Source organism: Anguilla rostrata, chromosome 3, assembly GCF_018555375.3.
Source record: "Anguilla rostrata isolate EN2019 chromosome 3, ASM1855537v3, whole genome shotgun sequence".
NCBI classification, from domain to species: domain Eukaryota; kingdom Metazoa; phylum Chordata; class Actinopteri; order Anguilliformes; family Anguillidae; genus Anguilla; species Anguilla rostrata.
In genome coordinates, this window is record NC_057935.1 from 40,183,810 (window position 1) to 40,203,778 (window position 19,969).

The window sequence follows — 19,969 nt, forward strand, 5'->3', positions numbered from 1 at the left end:
AGGCATCAACCAAAAAGCTCATCATACCTTCATCATACATCCACCCGGGCTGCATCCAGATCTTCAGAATTCAGCTATACCTACCTGAGATATTCCTGATGTACATAATGATAACACTCTCCAAGGGTTCAAGCAAAAGCTTGATGGAGTCAGTGCTTGTTAGCAAAAGTTGCTATGTACAGACTGCAATGATTAGGCAGCTAGGCCAACAAATGGTAGATTAAATAAAAAATTATTCAAATGCATTTAATTAAAATGCAATTTTTTGTGATGGTTCCTATGGATGGTTCAAATGTAGAATTTCTATATTTTGCCTCTGCAAAATTTATTTATGTTAGCTAGATCTGATAAGTCACAATTCTACAACCAGTAAAGCACTGTGGCCCTGCACAGCCTTGATAAATTTGTGCCTAAATGTCTTACCGAACAGAAATCCAAACACAGTCCGGGTGAGTCAGTGTCCATCAATCCATTCATTTATTATCTATACCAGCTTATTCCTGGTCAGGGTCACAGGAAGTGCTGGAGCCTATCCCAGCATGCATTAGACGAGAGGCTGGAATAGACCCTGGACAGGTCACCAGTCCATCGCACACATACCATTCACACACATTCATGCACCGTGGGAGAAAACCCATGCAGGCACAGGGAGAAGGTGCAAACTCCACACAGAAAGATTCTAACCAAGGACCTTCTTGCAGTGAGTCAACAGTGCTACCCACTGCTGGTTTTTGGTCTGCTTTAGGACCAGTGATTAATTTAAGGTATTGAATGGCCAAAGAATCCACATACCTTGTTGTCAAGGCCTTAATTGGCTACTTATATAATGGAAACTACAATAACCTACAGACACTGCTGCCCTCCAGGATTTTCACAATCACAATGTGCCTGCATTTTCAGTGAGAAACTTTACAAAGTATTATATATATTTTTAAATTCTTACATTTTCTGAACTGTTTGACTGGGGTCGTGTCATCAATACACAAAAAAGTTTGAATAAACACACTTAACTCACAGAGATGTCAAGTGACTGAAATACCCACTGATTTTTAAAATGCATCAGCCAGTGAAATCAAGCAGTCACTGGCAGCATGCATTGGCAGGAAATGTGTGATTGTCTGTGGTCCCGCAAATTGGTGTTGGATGATGCCTGTAATCACAGGCCTATGAACACAACCGGGCATTCCAAAATGGGAGAAAATAAAAAATACAGAGAAAAACAACAGTAAAAACCTTCTGTTGAGCTCAGTGAACATTGGATCTATCTGTAAGTGCCTATTAAGTGGTTTTTATGACAGGAAAAACATGAGCAAATAATCCTTTCAAAAGATGGATATGGTGCATAAATGAAATCCAAAGGGATATTGTGCAGTCAGCGAGAGGCTCCTATAGACATGTAAAATGAGTAGGCACTGGCAGTTGCGTTAAAGCAGCAGTTTGACTAATTGAAACCTTCTTGAAAATATGAAATAGAATTTGGTGAAAATTGGATACAGTATATGTCAAGGTAGGTGCCTTTATGTGATTAAACAAACGATTACATATGAAACCCATAATAATGTCTTATTACCCATTAACATGACCATGTTTTGCAAAAGCTGAACTATATAAATCATGCATCTGCATATACAGTACAGTACAGTCCCTCCCTTATCATGCTGGGAAAAAACATCCATTGTAGCTGGTTAAGTCCTTCCAAATAACTAACGTACATTTTTACAATTTTTTCATTCATTAAAAGATTTCAGTTGGACTAAACCATAGACTGTAGAAAAAATATGGGCCTAGTCACTGTGACATCACCCACTGACTTCCCATGGACTTGGTGAAAAGTGTTTTGAAATTGCGGAAGTGCAGTTTTCGTGCACCGCCATGTTATACAAACTGGAGCCAGGGACCACACAGTAGGGAGAAAGGGGACTCTTATATGGGCATGAATTCCTGACGAGTCCGGGTCGTCCACTAAGAACATGTGATGCAGTGACTTGGCAGTGATGCAAACTCTCCCTGATTCATTCACAAACTACTAAAATCTTCAGATAACAGAATAACCAACAAAACGGCTCATGTGGAGACATTAGACAAAGAAAAAGCTCCTACTGCCAATACATTTTCTTGTGGGAAAAAAATTATTGACTTTGTATTTTGACCGTATTGTTACCACTGACTTACACTGAAACAGGTGGCTGGAACACTTATACTGGAGCCAACCGCTTTCGGGCTAATGAGCAATGTCTCTCAACAAGATCAGGAAACGAGCTTCAAAAAAGAAGCCGGGTTTTGGCCACTTGGATTAAACTCCCAGATCTGTGATTTAACAGCTTTTTGGAACTCCTTTCAGATTTATGGCAAATTCTTCTGGGAAGAAAACCAGCCATTTCCAAATTAAGATTAATTAAGACTATCTGATTTTTCTAATTAACAGACTAACAAGCCAATCTCCTTGGGAGACAGGTCCAAAGGAGGACTCCAGATACAAATGCACACTCTGGCTAAACAATTAACACTACTCCATCAAACTGATACCGAACAACCAGAAGGCCCTAAATTACATTACATTACATTACAGGCATTTAGCAGACACTCTTATCCAGAGCGACATACAACAAGTGCATTAGTTCAAGGTGCAGAGGTGCAAAATAAACAATGCATATTCTGAAAGCACTACGGAATGAGATAAATATTAGATTCTCATAAATAAATCATTCACTATGTCAAAGAATACTAAATTAAGTTGCCACATTAAATTGTGAATCCCATATGGGCAAGAATAATTATAGCAAAGTCTGTTTAAGCATTCTGTTTGAAAAGGCAACTTGAAGTATTTATTGCAAGAGGTAATAAATAATACTTTTCCAGGCAGATCCTTTTGGATTACTCCCACATATTAAACAGTTCATCATTTATTCAAATACACGATACATGATTCAGATCCATCCTATTACAGGAGAGGCAGGTGACTGTAAATAGGTACCTTGGCTTCCGCATGTGTGTGAACATGCAGTCCAGGCAGACCATTCTGACAGCAGGCAGCTCACTGGACAGTCCACCACACAGCGAGCGCTCAGCTTCCACAAGTTTGCCAAACCCAGCTGAAAAATGGAAAAAATGTCACAGTAGCAAAGGGGTCAACTCTATTTTCACTTCAGCAAAATGCTGAATTACAATTCAATAAATCACAAGGAACCCTTAGAGTAGGGTTCTTTGCTGGACTCGTAAGGCCAGGATTCAGTCGATATTTTTCATGACTCAGGGGTTAATTTAAGTTTTCTTTTTTCTTCACAGTTTTGATGACTTTAACAAACACAAGATTTCACAAGACAAATTATGTCTGTGAAGAAAAAAAGCAGTTTCAGTTATGAGTTAAAGCCAAGGGCAAATGTTAATTGAGTTAGGACCGAAATATTTTTTGAGATGACTGAAGTGTGATACAGCAGAGATGTTCTTTACTGTTGGAAATCAGATTTTTCAGTATTTATAAATCTCATAATTAAATCAGTTTTTTTCTGACTGAAATGCAGTTTCATGGCATACACATGTACATTATTAGTCAGGAGTGGGGGCAGAGGTTACCTCCTTGCACATGGTCAGTTCCACCACCTTTCCATCGCTGCGTACACAGTCCAACAGCCGCATCTTAGTACCGGATCCACAAACAGCATTTTCACTCAACTGGCAGGTGCTCCAATCTATCACACACACACACACACACACACATCTGCTATTAGATTGATGTTCAATTCATCAGAGAGGATAAAACTACATGAAACAATGAGAAGGATTTAATTTATGATATTGATAAATACTGTTTAGTTTACTGTTTACTGTTTAGTAAAATGTATTACATAGGAGACAGTGTTGGGAGGTATTGCAGCATTAGGTGACTACAGTACATATAGTACACACTGTCCAGTGCACATTTATTTGATTACTGTGAGAGGCTGAGAGGTTGTAGACATGAGTTAATTAACCTGAGAGGTTGTAGAGGTGAATGAATGAACCTGAGAGGTTGTAGAGGTCAATGAATGTACCTGAGAAGTTGTAGAAGTGAGTGAATGTACCTGAGAGGTTGTACAGGTGAGTGAATGTACCTGAGAGGTTGTAGAAGTGAGTGAATGTACCTGAGAGGTTGTAGAGGTGAGTGAATGTACCTGAGAGGTTGTAGAAGTGAGTGAATGTACCTGAGAGGTTGTAGAGGTGAGTGAATGTACCTGAGAGGTTATAGAGGTGAGTGAATGTACCTGAGAGGTTGTAGTGGTAGGTAAAGCAGGTGCTGTTGAGGATACAGGCTTCTGTCTGATTTGTGTCAGGGCAGGTTTTCCCAGCTTGAGGCAATCGCAGGATTTTCCTTGACCGTCTCCTGGTTGGGTTCTGGTCACATGGCTGAAATCATAGGTAAAGCTGAATTATTGCAGGGGGAATTATTGCCAAAAATACCTCCTACACATGATAAGGCACTGCCTGTGAAGAAGGCTACATTTTCCAGTATGGTGTTACAGTAATCTAAATATATTTGTGTCAAGCTTTAATGAGTTTCCGTTGAAATGCGTCACTGGCCAGGTCTTTGGGTCAAACAAACAGCTATAATGTCAACTGTGAGAGCAGTCGTCAGCTCACTTCCTATAAAACACTAGTCAATTAGGATTTTAAATGCGAACTTTCTGGTCATTACAAACAACAAGACAAAAAAAAACTAGATAACATTGTTCATTGCATCAATGCTGTAATGGCTGAAGTGCATAAAGAAGACATAAATACAATCAATAAATAATCATGATAATTTTAATGTTTGGTAATACGGGAAATGGCTTGAATGAGCAGGCCGGCTGCAGCCATACATTGGGCTCTATTTTCCAGCCGACGCATGATGTGTTGCCAGTAAGCACACTGATGAAGAGGTTTTTTTCTATGGATTTGACAAAACTGAGCTTGATAATTTTGTGACTCGCCATGCGACAAAGTGGGAGAAGATATAAATTAATAATTTAAATTCCTGTATTTATTTCTATTTTTAATAGTTTATGGCTGTTCTTATACTACACTGTGGTCCCCAGGGTACTGTATTCCGTTCTTTTCTTACACCCGTCTATAATGAGAAGAATGACAATAAATGCAACTTGAATGTGAACAACCTTTTCATTTTAATTATGTGACTGTAGTTAAAATGAATGTGTTCGCCTTGACGTTTATTATCCCGTGCAGTGCTGCAGGAGGTCTGTGGGATAGCTGCAGCTGACATCGAGGGCAACACAACAGGTTCCTGCGCACACCCAGGTGCGCTCAAAGTAACAGCAGACTTTCTCACCAGCAAATCATCATCTTGGTGGCTAGCGTGAGCCAGAGCGCTGTCGGCCTGACAATTCAAGAAGTTTTCCAAATCTAGTCAATTAGTTAACTGTTTTTCCATCATTACCTGATCGCCAGCTCAGGTCTAAAAATTATTTGAGCAAGTGCAGATTTCCCGCTCCTTCTACCCAGCCACACACCTACTGTATGTGATATTGTGTTTAGCGATATTAATTATTATTATTATTAGCCCCTTGTTTTTTTACTTTTTTTGCCTTGAATATTTGTGTTCAAATGTACTGTACACTTTCAAATCAAAAAAGTCTTTTATATGATTCACTGGTTTATTATAAGTTCAGTTAGCAAGATTCTGCAAGACTGAAGTATTACAAAGCATTAGAATTACAAAATCAACAAAATCATTTAACATAAATAACTACGCTGACTTCTGGCAATAAATGCGATGTTCTTTTGCAGATTTTCTTTAACTGTAGACTTTTCTGCTTCACTGGCTGTAGACTCTTAAATAAGATTACTCCTGTTACTTTTTCCATGGCTGTTACAGATGCTTTGAAGCATACAGATAGCGGAACAAGATTAAAGTTATGATGCACATTGTTTAATTGTGATTGGTTTACCCCTCGCTAGGAGCTTAAACAAAGGAGGAGATTGTGATTACAGAAACTAAATTATTAACCAGATATATACCTGCAGTGCATTCAGTTTTGTCCAGTTTTAATCACGGATTCAAGAGTTGGATAATGATGGAACACAGTACATGCATAAAGAGATTTACAAAGCAAAGAGTCACAGTGAAAAGTAATTTCATATTATATCAGAAAATAAATGAGAAGTGATTACGAGCAACGTGTGAAACATCTTAAATCCCTTATCCTTTCCAGAGTTTTATGCACCAGAGAATGCATTAATTCCTCTCACACAACCCACAAGGGAAACTGATTTGACTGTGGAGAATGTGCGTACAGCCCGACATCCTCCTCCAGCATCCTGTGTATAAGCTACAGTCTATATTAGCACAAATTACCACCTGCTTTTAGGAGTTGTAAAAATTCTCATGCAGTGGGGAGTCGTAATTAACACATGCTTTAGGCTTAATTTACAAAATCTCCTCCCTCTTTTTGAGCCCATTCACTCCAGGTAAACATATGCATGAACACATTTAACTAAGCATCAAATGGAAAGTAGAGCAGAGTGACGCAATCCTTGCAAAATATATATCATAATAGCAATTTTGAAGCATTGCGACCGTTTAGTAAATATGACGTTCATATTGCGACAATGTAGCTATACATTGCATCAAAAAAGCAGTCGCAATCCAAACAAACCTGGCCCATGGTTTCTACTAATACACTGAAATAGAAGGAATCAACATTTCTGACTCAATTTTGATTAAGAAGTGTTCATCTTTTATTCAAAAAGAGTTTGGCTAGTTCACAAAAATAAACAAAACACCACCAAAATAATACAAACACTATTTTCTAGGACAAAATATTGATTGAATCCAGTGCCAGTGCTCTGGAAGATTTTTAAAAAAATTCTTACCAAAGGACAGGCGCTCCACTGGCCCCATTGTGACATCACACAATCATCAGGGCAGGGCAGGTAACAGGTCTGTGCTCTGAAAGGCACCTCCTCCTGGTCACACAGGCTGTCATCCACACTGTCTCCCGAGCCCTCGCTGCCCCTTTGCACACACCTGCCAATCAAGGGATAGAATAGGTGGAGTTATGACTGGCTTCTCAAAAAGGGTAGGCTAATGACTCATCTGACTTTTCTGAGAACCAATATGTCTTAGGCTAGGAATGCTGTCTCATGGGACTTAGCTTAGATACAGTAAGTAAAAAGAGAGACATACTGCCTCATGTGACTAACTTTCAGGTACAGGACGTGTTAGGGCAGGGACATTGACTCATGAGTTTTCTAAGGTACAGAAAAGCTAAGGGATACTGACTCATGAGTGACTCATTTCTAAGGTACAGAAAGGCTAAGGGATACTGACTCATGCGTGACTCATTTCTAAGGTACAGAAAGGCTAAGGGATACTGACTCACTTGACTTTGTGGCTCTGGACTCCTTCCCCACAGTCCGGTAGCTTGTCCACGCTGTTGATGGTGCAAACGGACCAGGGCTCTGTCACCCATACATGCTGCCTGCACTCGCTGTAACAGGGCACTGCCTCATAGACCTGCAGACACAAAACAGAGAGCACAGGACGGCCATCACACAGGCACCTGCACAAACACACATCTGGATGAACGCATTCAGCCTTTGTATGGTACTGGACCAGTACTCTCCTGCGAAGAGGGGGTCCACTGCCAACATGGGGCCCAGCTGTTTCCAATTCAAATTCAAGTGTTAAACTTCTCAACTGAGTACTTGGCCTACATTTGTTTCTATTTAAGGAGAGGATGAGGATGGCTTTCTGTATCACAGATGTTCTTTTCTTGTCACAAATACAATACCAGATCCATAGTGACATCTGAGATCTACACTATGGCACTTTGCAAAACAAATAACCTCAGCCATGCTCAGCTCTTAAAACAGTTAGGTTAATATGCCAAACAGCACTAGCGCTGGATACATAAAGACCCCTGTCTTCAAATGAAAAAAAGAAAAGCGTTTATTTCACACTATTTTTGCTGAATTTACACAAGTGCAACAGCTGAGTTGCGTGGTTGTTAGTGGCGTTGACACCTAAAACGTGTCAGAACAGTTCTCAGCTCTGTGTGTTAATACGCTAAAATAGTCCTCTCCTATTTAACACTGCAGAGCACATGCATCACCATGGATTATTGTGGGCACCATGACATAAAATCCAATGTAATGTAATTGTGTGGCGAATATAGTGCAGAACTGACACTTCAAAGTAAAAGCTGTGAAAGTGAAGACTAAAGCAAACTGCAGTCCTTTCTAAGGTTTTACTGTGGATGTACCACCCAACACAACAACAATTAACTGCTAAATCAAAGAGGCAATCATACAGTCATATAAAAATATAAAATGTCTCCATTCTGTTCTTAGTACACTTTGCATTTCTAAGAAAATTGGTAGCCCTTAAGCAATAAGTGATTCTATAGTTGACTTACAGCTCTTGAGTTAAGAAGTTATTATATCTTAATGTTCTTATTAAACACAGAAATAATATATACAGTTCTCAGTGACTTTGGCTTCTTTGTTGACCAGAAGGATGGTGTATTTCATACTTGTTTTTTATATTAAATTTATACATCAATTTTGAATGTTTGTAAGTGCCAATGTAACTGTGTGCAGTGCAAGAAGATATTCAAATATTAATTTAATATAAATATTAGTTTTAAACAATTTCCACATCTTAAATTGTACTTAATAGATACTGGATCATTTTAAACCGCAGGTACTTGTTTCTGTGTGCAGGCTGCTATTGTGTGGACGCAAATGGATAATTAAAGTAAGTAGGGTCAGTTCCAAGATTGTAGTCCATGCTGCCTAATCCTACAATTTAATCCTCAACCCTCAGCAGTCTGGCTTCGGAGCTGAATACACAACTCAGGTCCTCAGTGAGGACCTCCAATCTGCAAACATGGCTTCTCTCTCCTCCATTCTAATCCTCCTTGACTTCTTTGCAGCTTTTGACACAGCTGACCACCGCCTCCTGTTGCTGTCTTCCCTGATTATTTTAGAGATCAGCAGGAGAGTTCTCAGCAGGTCTGCCTGCTACATTTACGATTTGCCCTACATTGCGGGGTGGATGCCGTTGCCCCATCTTTCAGGCCTTGGTCGTTCTCCTCTTGGTCATCTCCTCCCATGGCCTGTCTTATCACTGCTATGCTGATAATCCCCCCCCCCCCCCCCCCTTCTGATGCACTGGACATTGAGCGGACATCTCAGCTTTTCTACATGACGTCTCCTGGCGGATGACAAACCATCACCTAAACTTCTAAATAGCTACAACTGAGACGTTGCACTTCCAGCCAAGTCCTACCCCCTGCTTGGCCTTTCACCCCCCTCTGGATTACACCGCAGGGTTGCGCTCTTCACCTGATAGGAAATTTGGAGTGCTACTAGACAGCAAACTGTCCCTCTCCAAGAACATCATGGCACTGTGTTGGGCATACAGATTCTTCAAACACAGACTGAAGACCCACCATATCAGACTGCAACATGGCTACCCTGACCCCCTTTAGCTATCCTCTTTCTTTCTTCTTGGACTTACTTTTGGGATGGCAATGTTATGGATATACCTGAGTAAAGATAGTTTAGCAGTGTAGTGGTATTTACATTTGTTTACAACGCCATTTGTTGGCTTGTTGATGGTAAATAAGCCTTCTGTGCCTTCCTAATTGATATTGTGCTTTTGCATTCCTGAGAATAACACTGACTGACACTGTTTCTCGGATAAGCATCGCTTCATGTGAATATACACTACGATGACAAATTAAGATCACACACTAACAAAGAGGTAAAATACCATAAATCACACATTTCAAACAATCCACAATCAAAATAATTTTTAATCATCAAAGTGAACTAAAAAAACAAATGCTATTCAGTTGAGAATTTAAATAATTTAAAAAAATTTTGTTTATCCCAAAAGATCATGAAAGATGAAATATCACATGATGTAGAGATCATGTGTACTGTGTAATTAACATGAAATTTACATTTTAAGCTATTTGTGGTGTGACCGTTTACATGACTGCGACTCAGAAGTAAATATGAAGTGAATACCAGAACAGACATGGTGGATCAGACCTTCTGCAATTATGTTAAAAATGTGATACTTTGCATTAAAAAGAAATTCCCTGTTTGTAAATAGGAACAAATATAAATGCATCATTATCTTGTGGCTTAATGAATGCTTAAAATACAAGAGGAAACGGAATGCACAGGGTCTGTAAGAAAACGTGACTTTGCCAGGAATGTTTTACCGGCTTCATACATGTCAGATATAATGGCACACAATGCGTGTGTGTGAGACGTGAGCAAAACGCTCGCAGCTCGGTCTCTCACATCATATCCCATCTGTACTGGCATCTGCTCATAATGGGTGCATGGGGATCGGAACAGACCTGTTGTCTTTCATTTCTCATACAACCTACACTTGCTTCCGATTGGTCAAATCACCTGAAGTCACATTTCTGGACTTTTTGTTGGCTAGCTAGTTTATGCTGTAGGGGAATAGAACCATGTCATTCTCAATCTTTTCAGTTCATACTGCATACACAGACCTTGCTTCAGATTTCTATAAACCGATCGCTCATATCACTGAGTTATGCAGTAATCTTTTCAAACAAAATTAAAATGGTGGAACTTATGTATAACTTATACACGGCAGACCTGAAAGGCAATTGAATTCTGTACAATATATGTCAAGAAAAGGCCTTTTAGCAGCTTAGGAATGGTTTTTATTTATTGTAAACCATTTTCTAGGGAACCTCCAATAGTCATTATTTTTGTATTTATGCCACAATATACTTATGTATGTCACTACTGTCCCAATATGTCATCCACAAGAGCCATTTCAAGGAACATAAAGAAAGCTTGCTCTGTTGCTCAAACTATAGAGCTCAGTATTCACAGGGAATGGTTTTACAAACTCCTTCTCACAGGTAGGTTTATTTTCTCCCCTCTACTTTTTCTTCTCTCTGTTTCTATAAGTTTATTTACTATTCACAAGATAATGAAATACCCCGATTCCAAACCATTGTCTGATTAGGGGCACAAAATTAAAGAGAGGGTGAATTTTTTAGAGATTTAAAAGATTTTAATTCAATTTTCCTCACCCTCAAAAATGCAAATAAATTACTGCAACCCTACAACCAAGGTGGGTCCTGGAAGAGGTCACCTAGCAACGGGCGCAATGTTACGCACTTAGCATGCAGTGGCCCTATTGACTTAATCAAAGCAGAAACACAGAATGATCGGCACTAACCTGAGCCTTTGTGGACGTCCATATTAGCAGTGCGTGACAAGCAGAAGGGGAGAAAAAAAGCGATATATCCATTAGTTTCTGTAGCTCTTCTTTCTTTTTCATCTATGCTTCAAAATTGGAGGAACTTGACTTGACCACCTTCAGCTGTTCTGTCTTCAGTCTGTCGCTGTGCAAATCATTAGATTAAGAGGCGGATACTCAGTGCTACTCAGCCTATCGTCTTGTTAAGATTAATGCCAATGGAAATGTCACAATCAGCTGATACTTTCGCCCACTCCACAAGACTGCAGTATGGCTCCACTCAGGTTCCATTAATCAAGCACAAAACCAAGTCAGTGGATTCAGTGCTTTCCAGGAACAATTGACTGCGCTTCTACACTATGAGTTAGGAAATCAATTAGAGTTAAAAACCTTATAGTTTTGAAATAGCAGAACAATGACTACACTACATAATGAGGCACAGAGAGGACTGGTACACAAGCCATAAAATAGTAGCCTTGAGGCTGTGTGCCTTTTGCAAAAGCAGAACCATTTCTGAATCCGTTTTATTGATTGCATGAAACAAATTTCATATCTGCTGGTAATTATGGTGCCTGCCAGGAACAGCTTTTGTAAAGCAATACCTGAATATGTTATTAAGCACTCTAATATTTCATGCAGAAAACAGTAATTAAAGCCATTTTACTTTGGATTCCATTTACAGTGGAATTATTTAATAGACTTAAACATTGGAAAACATGTATTTGCCTTAACAGACAGGAGCACGTCTTCATCCTCTCTGTACATATTAATTATAAAAAGTTATCACAAATGGATTTAATATGCATGTTGCCATATAGTGCAACCCATTTGTAAGAATATCGGATGTAACAACAATCTGGATGTAGTGATGAAAATCTATAGAATGGAATCTTCCCTATTCAAATTCTGTTTAAATATTAAACAAATATTCTGTTTAATAATCTGCATGTTATAATAAAGCAGACAGATTTAGATTTTTGGCTCATACAAAACATTAAATATTCATAGAATACCACAAAACAGATCTGTTAATGCTGCAAGATTACCTATTTTTTGGTCTCTTTTCAACTTTATGGAAAATAGTTACATAATGAATGTATGTTTGCAACTAAAAGCAAAGTTCCTTCTGGTGGCAAAACTCCAAGTCTTGAATCATATAACTGTCTTATAATGTAAAGAAATTAAAGCCATTTGAGGCTCTGACGGTCCTCCAGTCCATACTCTCAAAACTTCTCAAACAGTGACAAATGTATGCAAAAAGAGGGAGACAAAACATAAATGTTAACTGGCAAGGCTGGATTGAGCTCTTCCAAAGACATAAATGAATTGTCTTTAAACCTGGGCTGGTTAATAAAAGAGTACTGCTGCTATTAATTGTACTGCCGGCAAATCACAAAGTGATGTGGGTGAACCGGTATCAAGGGCATTTTTGAGCATACATTAAAAAGAAGTAGACAATATACAGCAGAATAACTATAAGTCTTAAAAGCAATTGAGGTGGAAATAAGATGCATTAATTCAATGTTCCAGCTCAGTGGCCTGCACCACCATGTGGCTGATATATTTAGCCAACATGTAGATGTACAATTGTACACACTGTTCTTAAGAACGACAACAAGAATGATAAAAATTGTCATGAAAAAATGAAGGAGGATTATTTCCATTTAGGGTACAATGACTATTGTATTCCTTTAAAATCTGCTTGGAAAACAAGCACAACTTTGTTTTCTGATATTATGTTTATAAATGAGCCTGTATTGTACTAAAATATTATTTTAATTTTGTTAAATTCAAACTGGTGAATTCCCAGCTTATTGTGACTCTAAATGCATTAGTAAAAATGTGATACCTGCAGAGTTCCTGACCCAAGGGACAGATTAGTGACAGAAGCTAGTTGCTTTTAAACAGTCCTGATGATTGCTGGATGGGTGTTAGGAATGACGATCAATCCCCTAATCCCAGACCTTGGGTGGACAACAGTCCTCCGCATTCAAGGGTGTTGTTAGTTAAAGATGGACTCCTCAAACAACTCCATTTAAAGAGTGCTATTGAGTGGAAAAAGCGACCCAGGGACTATCAATCCCTCTGTAAATCTTTTTAAGTGTCACCGTCTGACTCCGACTCCAAATAAAGCAGGCCATTACTGTCGCCGGCTTCCCCAGACGTGACAGAAGACAGTTGTTTGAGGGACCAGTTCACGGAGATGAATCTTTCATCATAAGCTGTAATACCCTTACTATGTGTCGCGCACATATCCGTATAGTACAAAAAGAAAATGCAGCGCTGGACGGAGAGTGCGCACAGTCATTCTGTTTCCACAAGTCGAAGATACAGAGTAATCTAATGCCTTCTGCCACAAAACTAGTTTTACTTCACAAAAGTGTAATAAAGTGTGTTACTGTATTCCATCAAGATGTCAAGCCAGTAATAGGTAATTCAGGGGGCATTACAATCGAGTAGACTCACAATGTTTCCACAATGATCTCACTGATGTGATGTGATGATGTGCACTGTCCTTCCCAGTATAGAAAACTGAAGTGCATTAAATCTTCAAAAAAATTTCCACCAGACTATATAGCCTTATCAGATAAACAGCACTACAACTATGCAACTTGAGCATCTGAACAGAAGAATGGCAAGATGCCTTGACAATGAAATAGCCAAATAGTGATACATGAAACCAAAAAGTATGCACTATTAAAGTTACAATCTTGAACATTTCCGTTTTGTTCTCTTTGGCGGTACCAGTGGTGAAAAGCAGTAATTGCAGGTGTGTTTTCTGACCTCACTTCCCAGAGATCCAACCGGATCCAACCAGTGTCGCCTGTGTGACGTCAGTCAGTTGGCACCTGGGCCACTCCAACTATAGCACTTACTATTTACTGAATAAAAAACGGTTGTTATAAAAGTAACGTTATGTACATACTCATTCATTGTCTAACATTAGGCTAACTTAAGCTGTCTTTACACTGCCGAGCTGGGTTAAAATGCTGTAGCAGACCTGGGGTAGAATTAGTGATGATCAATTTCCACAGACATTCTTTATCCACCTTTTGCCCGGTATGAACATCTTTACACTGCAGAGAAGAATTTGCGGGATTCGCTGTGGCTTGTGCAATTATGTATCTCGTGCACAATAAACAGTCTTTCTCGTGAATTATTGTTGTGTGATATTTTTGAAACAACTGCCTTGCAAAATGTTACCCCTGGTGTTTTTGGTTTTGCTATCTAAACTGTTTGAGAATAAAGCTGTGTTAAATTAGCAATCAGAACAAGAATAATAAAACAAAAACAAAGGAGATTTAATCAAAAAAGGGCATCAAGGCTGAAGGAACATATGAAGAAGCGTAATAAAATAATAACAACGCTAATCCATACTGCCGTATTCTTTAATTTAGTTTTCTCCGGCTTGACATCTTTACATAGAAATCAGACCCGGCTCTGCTCCACCTATACCCCGGGTTAATGCTCTGTGTAAAGACGGCTTTATTCATTATAATATATTGATGAACTTGATGGCAGTGTAAGTAACTGTAACATTAAGGCCAATCCAGATCAATGATTCGCAACGAGACGAAACGGTTTTAGAATGTTGCAGAGAAAATTGCAGCGGTGTGAACTGGTTAGTTGCAGCGCGTCTGAAGCCGTTGCCTGGAGTCTCAAAAGACCCACCTTGTCAAATCGTCAAGTGCAGTTAGAACGTTTACAATCAGACGTCTTGGAATTTTGCAAGTTGTATCCAGTCTCGTTGCGAATCATTGATCTGAACTGACCTTTAGTTAGCTACATTGCAACGTTTCAACAAGGTAGCACTGCATTCGAGAGACGTTTTGCGAGGTCGGTACCAGTCGGTAGCATTAGCTAGCGTTTTTTCTAATTGTTAGCTGACATATTGTGTTAATTACATTAGCTAGCTAGCTAACGCATCGTTACCCAATATGAGAGATGGCTGCTGTGAGTCTGAACTAATGTTGCCTTTCTTGACATGGTCCGGTAGCTAGCGTTAGCTGTGCAAATAGCAAGGCTATGTAATTTAGTAACGTTACATTGTCATCAAATGTAATACGAAATCCATATTTGTTGATACATACAAATAATATGACCTCTCATGTTACACAAAAACTTTTTAGTTCCATAACTTTCTCTGTTATTGTAATGCTAGCAGACACCGGAAAAAACAGTACGCCGCTCACACACAAGTGAGTTGAAGAGCGAGCCTGTTGCGTTAGCTCTGTCTACCAGGCGGACCAACCACAGATGGGTGATGGAAAACGCGTCACTAACTATGCACTGCTTGTGATTTTTTTCCGGGAATGTCGCCACAGACACCCAGTTCTTTAATCATAAATTATTATAATATTAATAATATAAATTAATATAATAATAGGCTCAATCACCATTGTGTTACCTAATTCGGCCATAGACAGTGACTTAACAGACATTTATTTTAATGAAAATCTTTGAGATTATTAATTTAACATTAAACATAATTCCAATACTCAGGATACCCACATAAAATACAATACATACTTAATATGCAAAATATTATCTGATGGATCCACAATTTTAGCCTTGTGATGAAGTATTTTTGTCCATTTACATGATTACGCTCTCACTGCATATTTGTTAAATGCTTAAATTTCCCACAAACGCTCAATTTATCTGAAGCGGACCTTGAATTTGGGAACAGCTGTTGCACAGTCTATCAAGGACATGTTTTATGACAGATGTGAATAAATTCTGTTTCAATATGCAGTTGAGCTTTTTTTTCCAGGGGAACATGGCATTCCATTGCTGTCAGGTGTCTAGAAGATATTCATTATTCCAACATTTTTCGCTCTTCTCATTTTGTTATTGTAATTAGCTGAAATGGCCGTGGCTAACCTTGGAAGCAGAAGTAAATGCTAAGGGCCAACTGGAGTAGAGGAACGGTCTGATGGAATTGGAAATGTTCCAAGAGAAAATTAAGCTTCCTGCCACTTGGGACTGTCTAAAGAATATGCAGATTCACACCAGAGGGAGCAGTGAAAAGGGACACCACCTCAGAAAAATCTCCACTTAAGAAAAGATCCGCAGCACATACAATTCACTACATGACTCAGATCTTACATTCATAAGCCTTTCAAATGAACATAAGAATACCTCCAAACCTCTGTATTTGATAAGGCTGCCTCTACAAATCCAACTGCAAATGCATAAATTTGCAATAAAATTGTACTAATAAGGTTCAGATGAGGAAATTTGCATTTACACTGCTGTATTATTGTGCGCTAGCCAACAGTTTATCAGCTGCTTGTAAAGTGATACAAACTTAATCTCACGGAAATTGCATTTATTTCATTTTAATTAATAGAAATATAAAATTCCACCCACCTATTGCAGCTCACAGCCCAAAGCCACCATATAATTCATTACAACTTGCAGTTATCAAAAGCATACTGTAATGCAGCCAACATGTAGCCTTTGAGTAAGATGCGGTAACAAAACTACAATTTGCATTTGCACATTAGCATTTTTCCAAGTTTAAATGGCAAAATGATGCCAAACTCAATGATGCAAACTTGAGCAGTGAATGTTGAATGCTGAGCGAAATTAAGAATATAGAGTCTGTATCCGAGTGATTAAAAAAAGATCACTACACATAAATAGAACATACTGCAGAAGGAACACATGCCATTACAAGCACTACCTCTGGCCATGGAAGAGATAATAAGCAGTAGCCTGTTATGGGGCAGACATAAGTGTCTGCTATTATCTCTGATGGTGACAGCGATTCCCCTTCCTAGATTAATAAGTGTTCTCTAACTGTTCTCTAAGTGTTAATTTTCTCTACAGTAGACTTCTCTAAGACCAGTTTTAGATTTGGTAAAAGGCATCATCCTTCTTAGCAGAGGAGAGCCATTTACAAGTCACATTATGAGTTGTGAAATATTTAGCTACTTTTATTGCATGTACTTAGAAATTCACGACAGTATTCTAATTTTACAATTAGCCAGGGGACATCTGAAGACAAATGCAGCCATTGCTGTTAATGAACATATTTTACTGTCTATCTTGCAGATTCTTCACAGCTTAAACATTCCAGGTAGCATAATTAGGGAGAAAAGCCATAATTTCTCCTAGTTTACATGTGCTCCACAATAGGGATTTAGCTTAGACCCTTGAAATATCAAACATCCCAGAGTGCTGCTCTCCTGCCACAAGGAAATGTGCACACACCATATCTGGAGCTATGGTGAGTATTTGAACATGCAAAAGACAATGACACAATTTTTTATTGTTTTGATTCTGGAATCATTGCTGCAAATGGGTGATAAAAAACCTTTTAATACATATTTCAAAAGAAATACACAACAAAAACACCTAAAGCTGTAGTTTCTGGTGTGTAGATAATGTCTATGCTGAAGATTGAAACAGTCATCATGGCTATCTCGGTCGTTCTGTCACACTCATATCAGCTCAGTACGTGCTAAATCCATGCCAGCCTTGCAAGGACATGCTAATACCAGCTCCTAGGTTCACACTTGATTTTAAGCCTAATGAATGCACCGTCTTATGAGGGCCTGCCTGTGGGGTCCAGCCTGAATTGCGCTGTGCTTCCCTCTCTTGTCGTGATTAGATACGACTAATCACAGATTAAAATCTAAATCAGTTTCAGGAGCTGAGGAGCAAATTTTCCTTCATTAAACTTTTTTTTTTTACAGAGTGAAAGCTCTGGCAAGCGTCTGGGAGCACTCGTTAATGCAAATAAGCTTGCCCACTGTTCACATTCACACTGAATACATCCTAAGTGAACTGAAATGCCTCGAGAAAAAACAAAAACATCTCAATCATCTCATCAACCATTTTTTCACTCCCTGAAAACCTGAGAAACCTGCAGAGCTCCTAGGATTTTAATATTCTGGATACAAGTAAACACCGATGCCCTTCTGCAAGGACAATGGCAATTTATTAGGGAACTGCCAAAACTGACATATATTTTACAGTATGTACTTGGGGAATACGAAGCATGTCATCATTAGTTAGCCACATTTTGAACATTTTGTCTCTGCCAATTCCCAAGCAATGCCATTCAAGATTTTATTTGGAAAAAAATGATTCTTCATGTTTATTAAAATGCTGTATTGCACTAAGTATTAAGCAACATAATTTTAAAGAGAAAGTCAAAGAAGCCTAAGAGCAATGCTAATATGTGCTGTTTTCTCCAAGAACACCATATTAAACTATTTTTCACTTAAGTAAAAATGGTGGGATGGCATCTTTCCTGTAACTTCGATGGGTTCCACCCTACAAATGGTAGACAGAAAGACAGGACAATTACCATTCAGTATATAAATTGCCATGCCATAAATTGCATGTTCCAGATGGCAGATTGAACATTAATTTACATTAATGGTTAATACACATTTGAAAGAAGAAAGAAAATCAGAGGGAATTTTTACTTGAGTGTTCCAGGAATGGAATGAGAGTGCAAATAGGCCATATAAATCATGGCTTTGTATGTCAAACCCTGAGAAACACTCCCTGGAATTTATTTTCCAATAGAAGGTGCCTGTTAAAGTGCCTTCAAAATGACCTTAGTACCATCACTGCATGGCATAGCATGGCACAGAATGATGTACATATGTAGTGTAAAATCCAATTTGATGACTTCTAACAAGCCTCACAGCTGATTTACTATATAGATTGCAAACTTATAGTACAGTCACAAACTGACCTCACTGCAAACAACACATAGCACATCTTCACACTTGCTTTATCACTAATGATGGAAATAATGAAGAGAGAATATTTTTTTTATCATACTGATACTGTCTGCATGATAGAATTTTCTGATACCCAAGACCCCTGTTTTTTTTTTCTTTTTAATCAAACAAATTAGCATTTAAGTTTTACATGATGATGCAAATTTTAAAAAGCAATCTGATTATGAAATATCAAAATTTGCATGTGCATAAATAATTTCTACTAAGACACCTACCTGTTTTTGTGAGAATTTGCAAGTCTTATCTTCACATGCTTCATATTTGAGTTTTGGAAGTAAAAGTTTTGCCATGGCTTATATTTTTTAAACCTGCTGATATACAGTGAAGTCCATATTTGGACAGCAACACATTTTAGCTGCTCTGACTCTGTACACCACATTGAATTTGAAATGAAACAATGAATATGAGGTTAAAGTAGAGTCAACTTTAATTTGAGGGTACCCGGCTGAAAATACCAGCTAAGACTAGCAGGGATTTTAGGCTGGTTTAAGTTGTGTTTTCGACACTTCTAACTGGTAATAGCTAGTCTGTGGTTGGTAAAAGCTGGTCTCTAGTTGGACAAAGCTGGTTAAAGCTGATTAAACTGCTAGAGTAAACTGTGGTCAAACTGGTGGACTAGCTGACTATATAGGCTGCTTAGCTGGTGAACAGCTGGTTGACCAGCTAAAAGTGGCAAAAGCACATCTTAAATCAGCTTAACCAGTTTAGGTTGGTTTAAGCTGCAATTTTCAGCAGGACATTTACATCCATATCGGGTGAACCATACACAGTAGAAGAATGCCCAGTGTTATCTGTTAGTGTTGAATTAACAGTGTTAGAGTTGAATTAACATTGTATTATACATTTATTATATACATACATTTTACTGTGTATATAACACACATGGACACACACCGTGCTCCTGCATTACACCGCTACCCTTGCCTATACCACCAGCAATTTGTCATGTAGAAATGTCCTCCCA

The 19,969-nt window shown here is 38.5% G+C and overlaps 1 protein-coding gene across 1 annotated transcript in view; it reads right to left on the minus strand.

Annotated features, from left to right (window-relative positions):
- Positions 1–19,969, minus strand: part of LOC135251934 (thrombospondin type-1 domain-containing protein 7B-like) — a 174,436-nt gene that overhangs the window by 17,114 nt on the left and 137,353 nt on the right. The window contains exons 16-20 of the mRNA XM_064329817.1: positions 7,359–7,492; positions 6,850–7,003; positions 4,242–4,383; positions 3,574–3,689; positions 2,975–3,092 (exon numbers count right to left, since the gene is read on the minus strand). Of these exons, the coding sequence (XP_064185887.1) occupies positions 2,975–3,092; positions 3,574–3,689; positions 4,242–4,383; positions 6,850–7,003; positions 7,359–7,492 (664 nt within the window). The remainder of the gene's footprint in view (positions 1–2,974; positions 3,093–3,573; positions 3,690–4,241; positions 4,384–6,849; positions 7,004–7,358; positions 7,493–19,969) is intronic.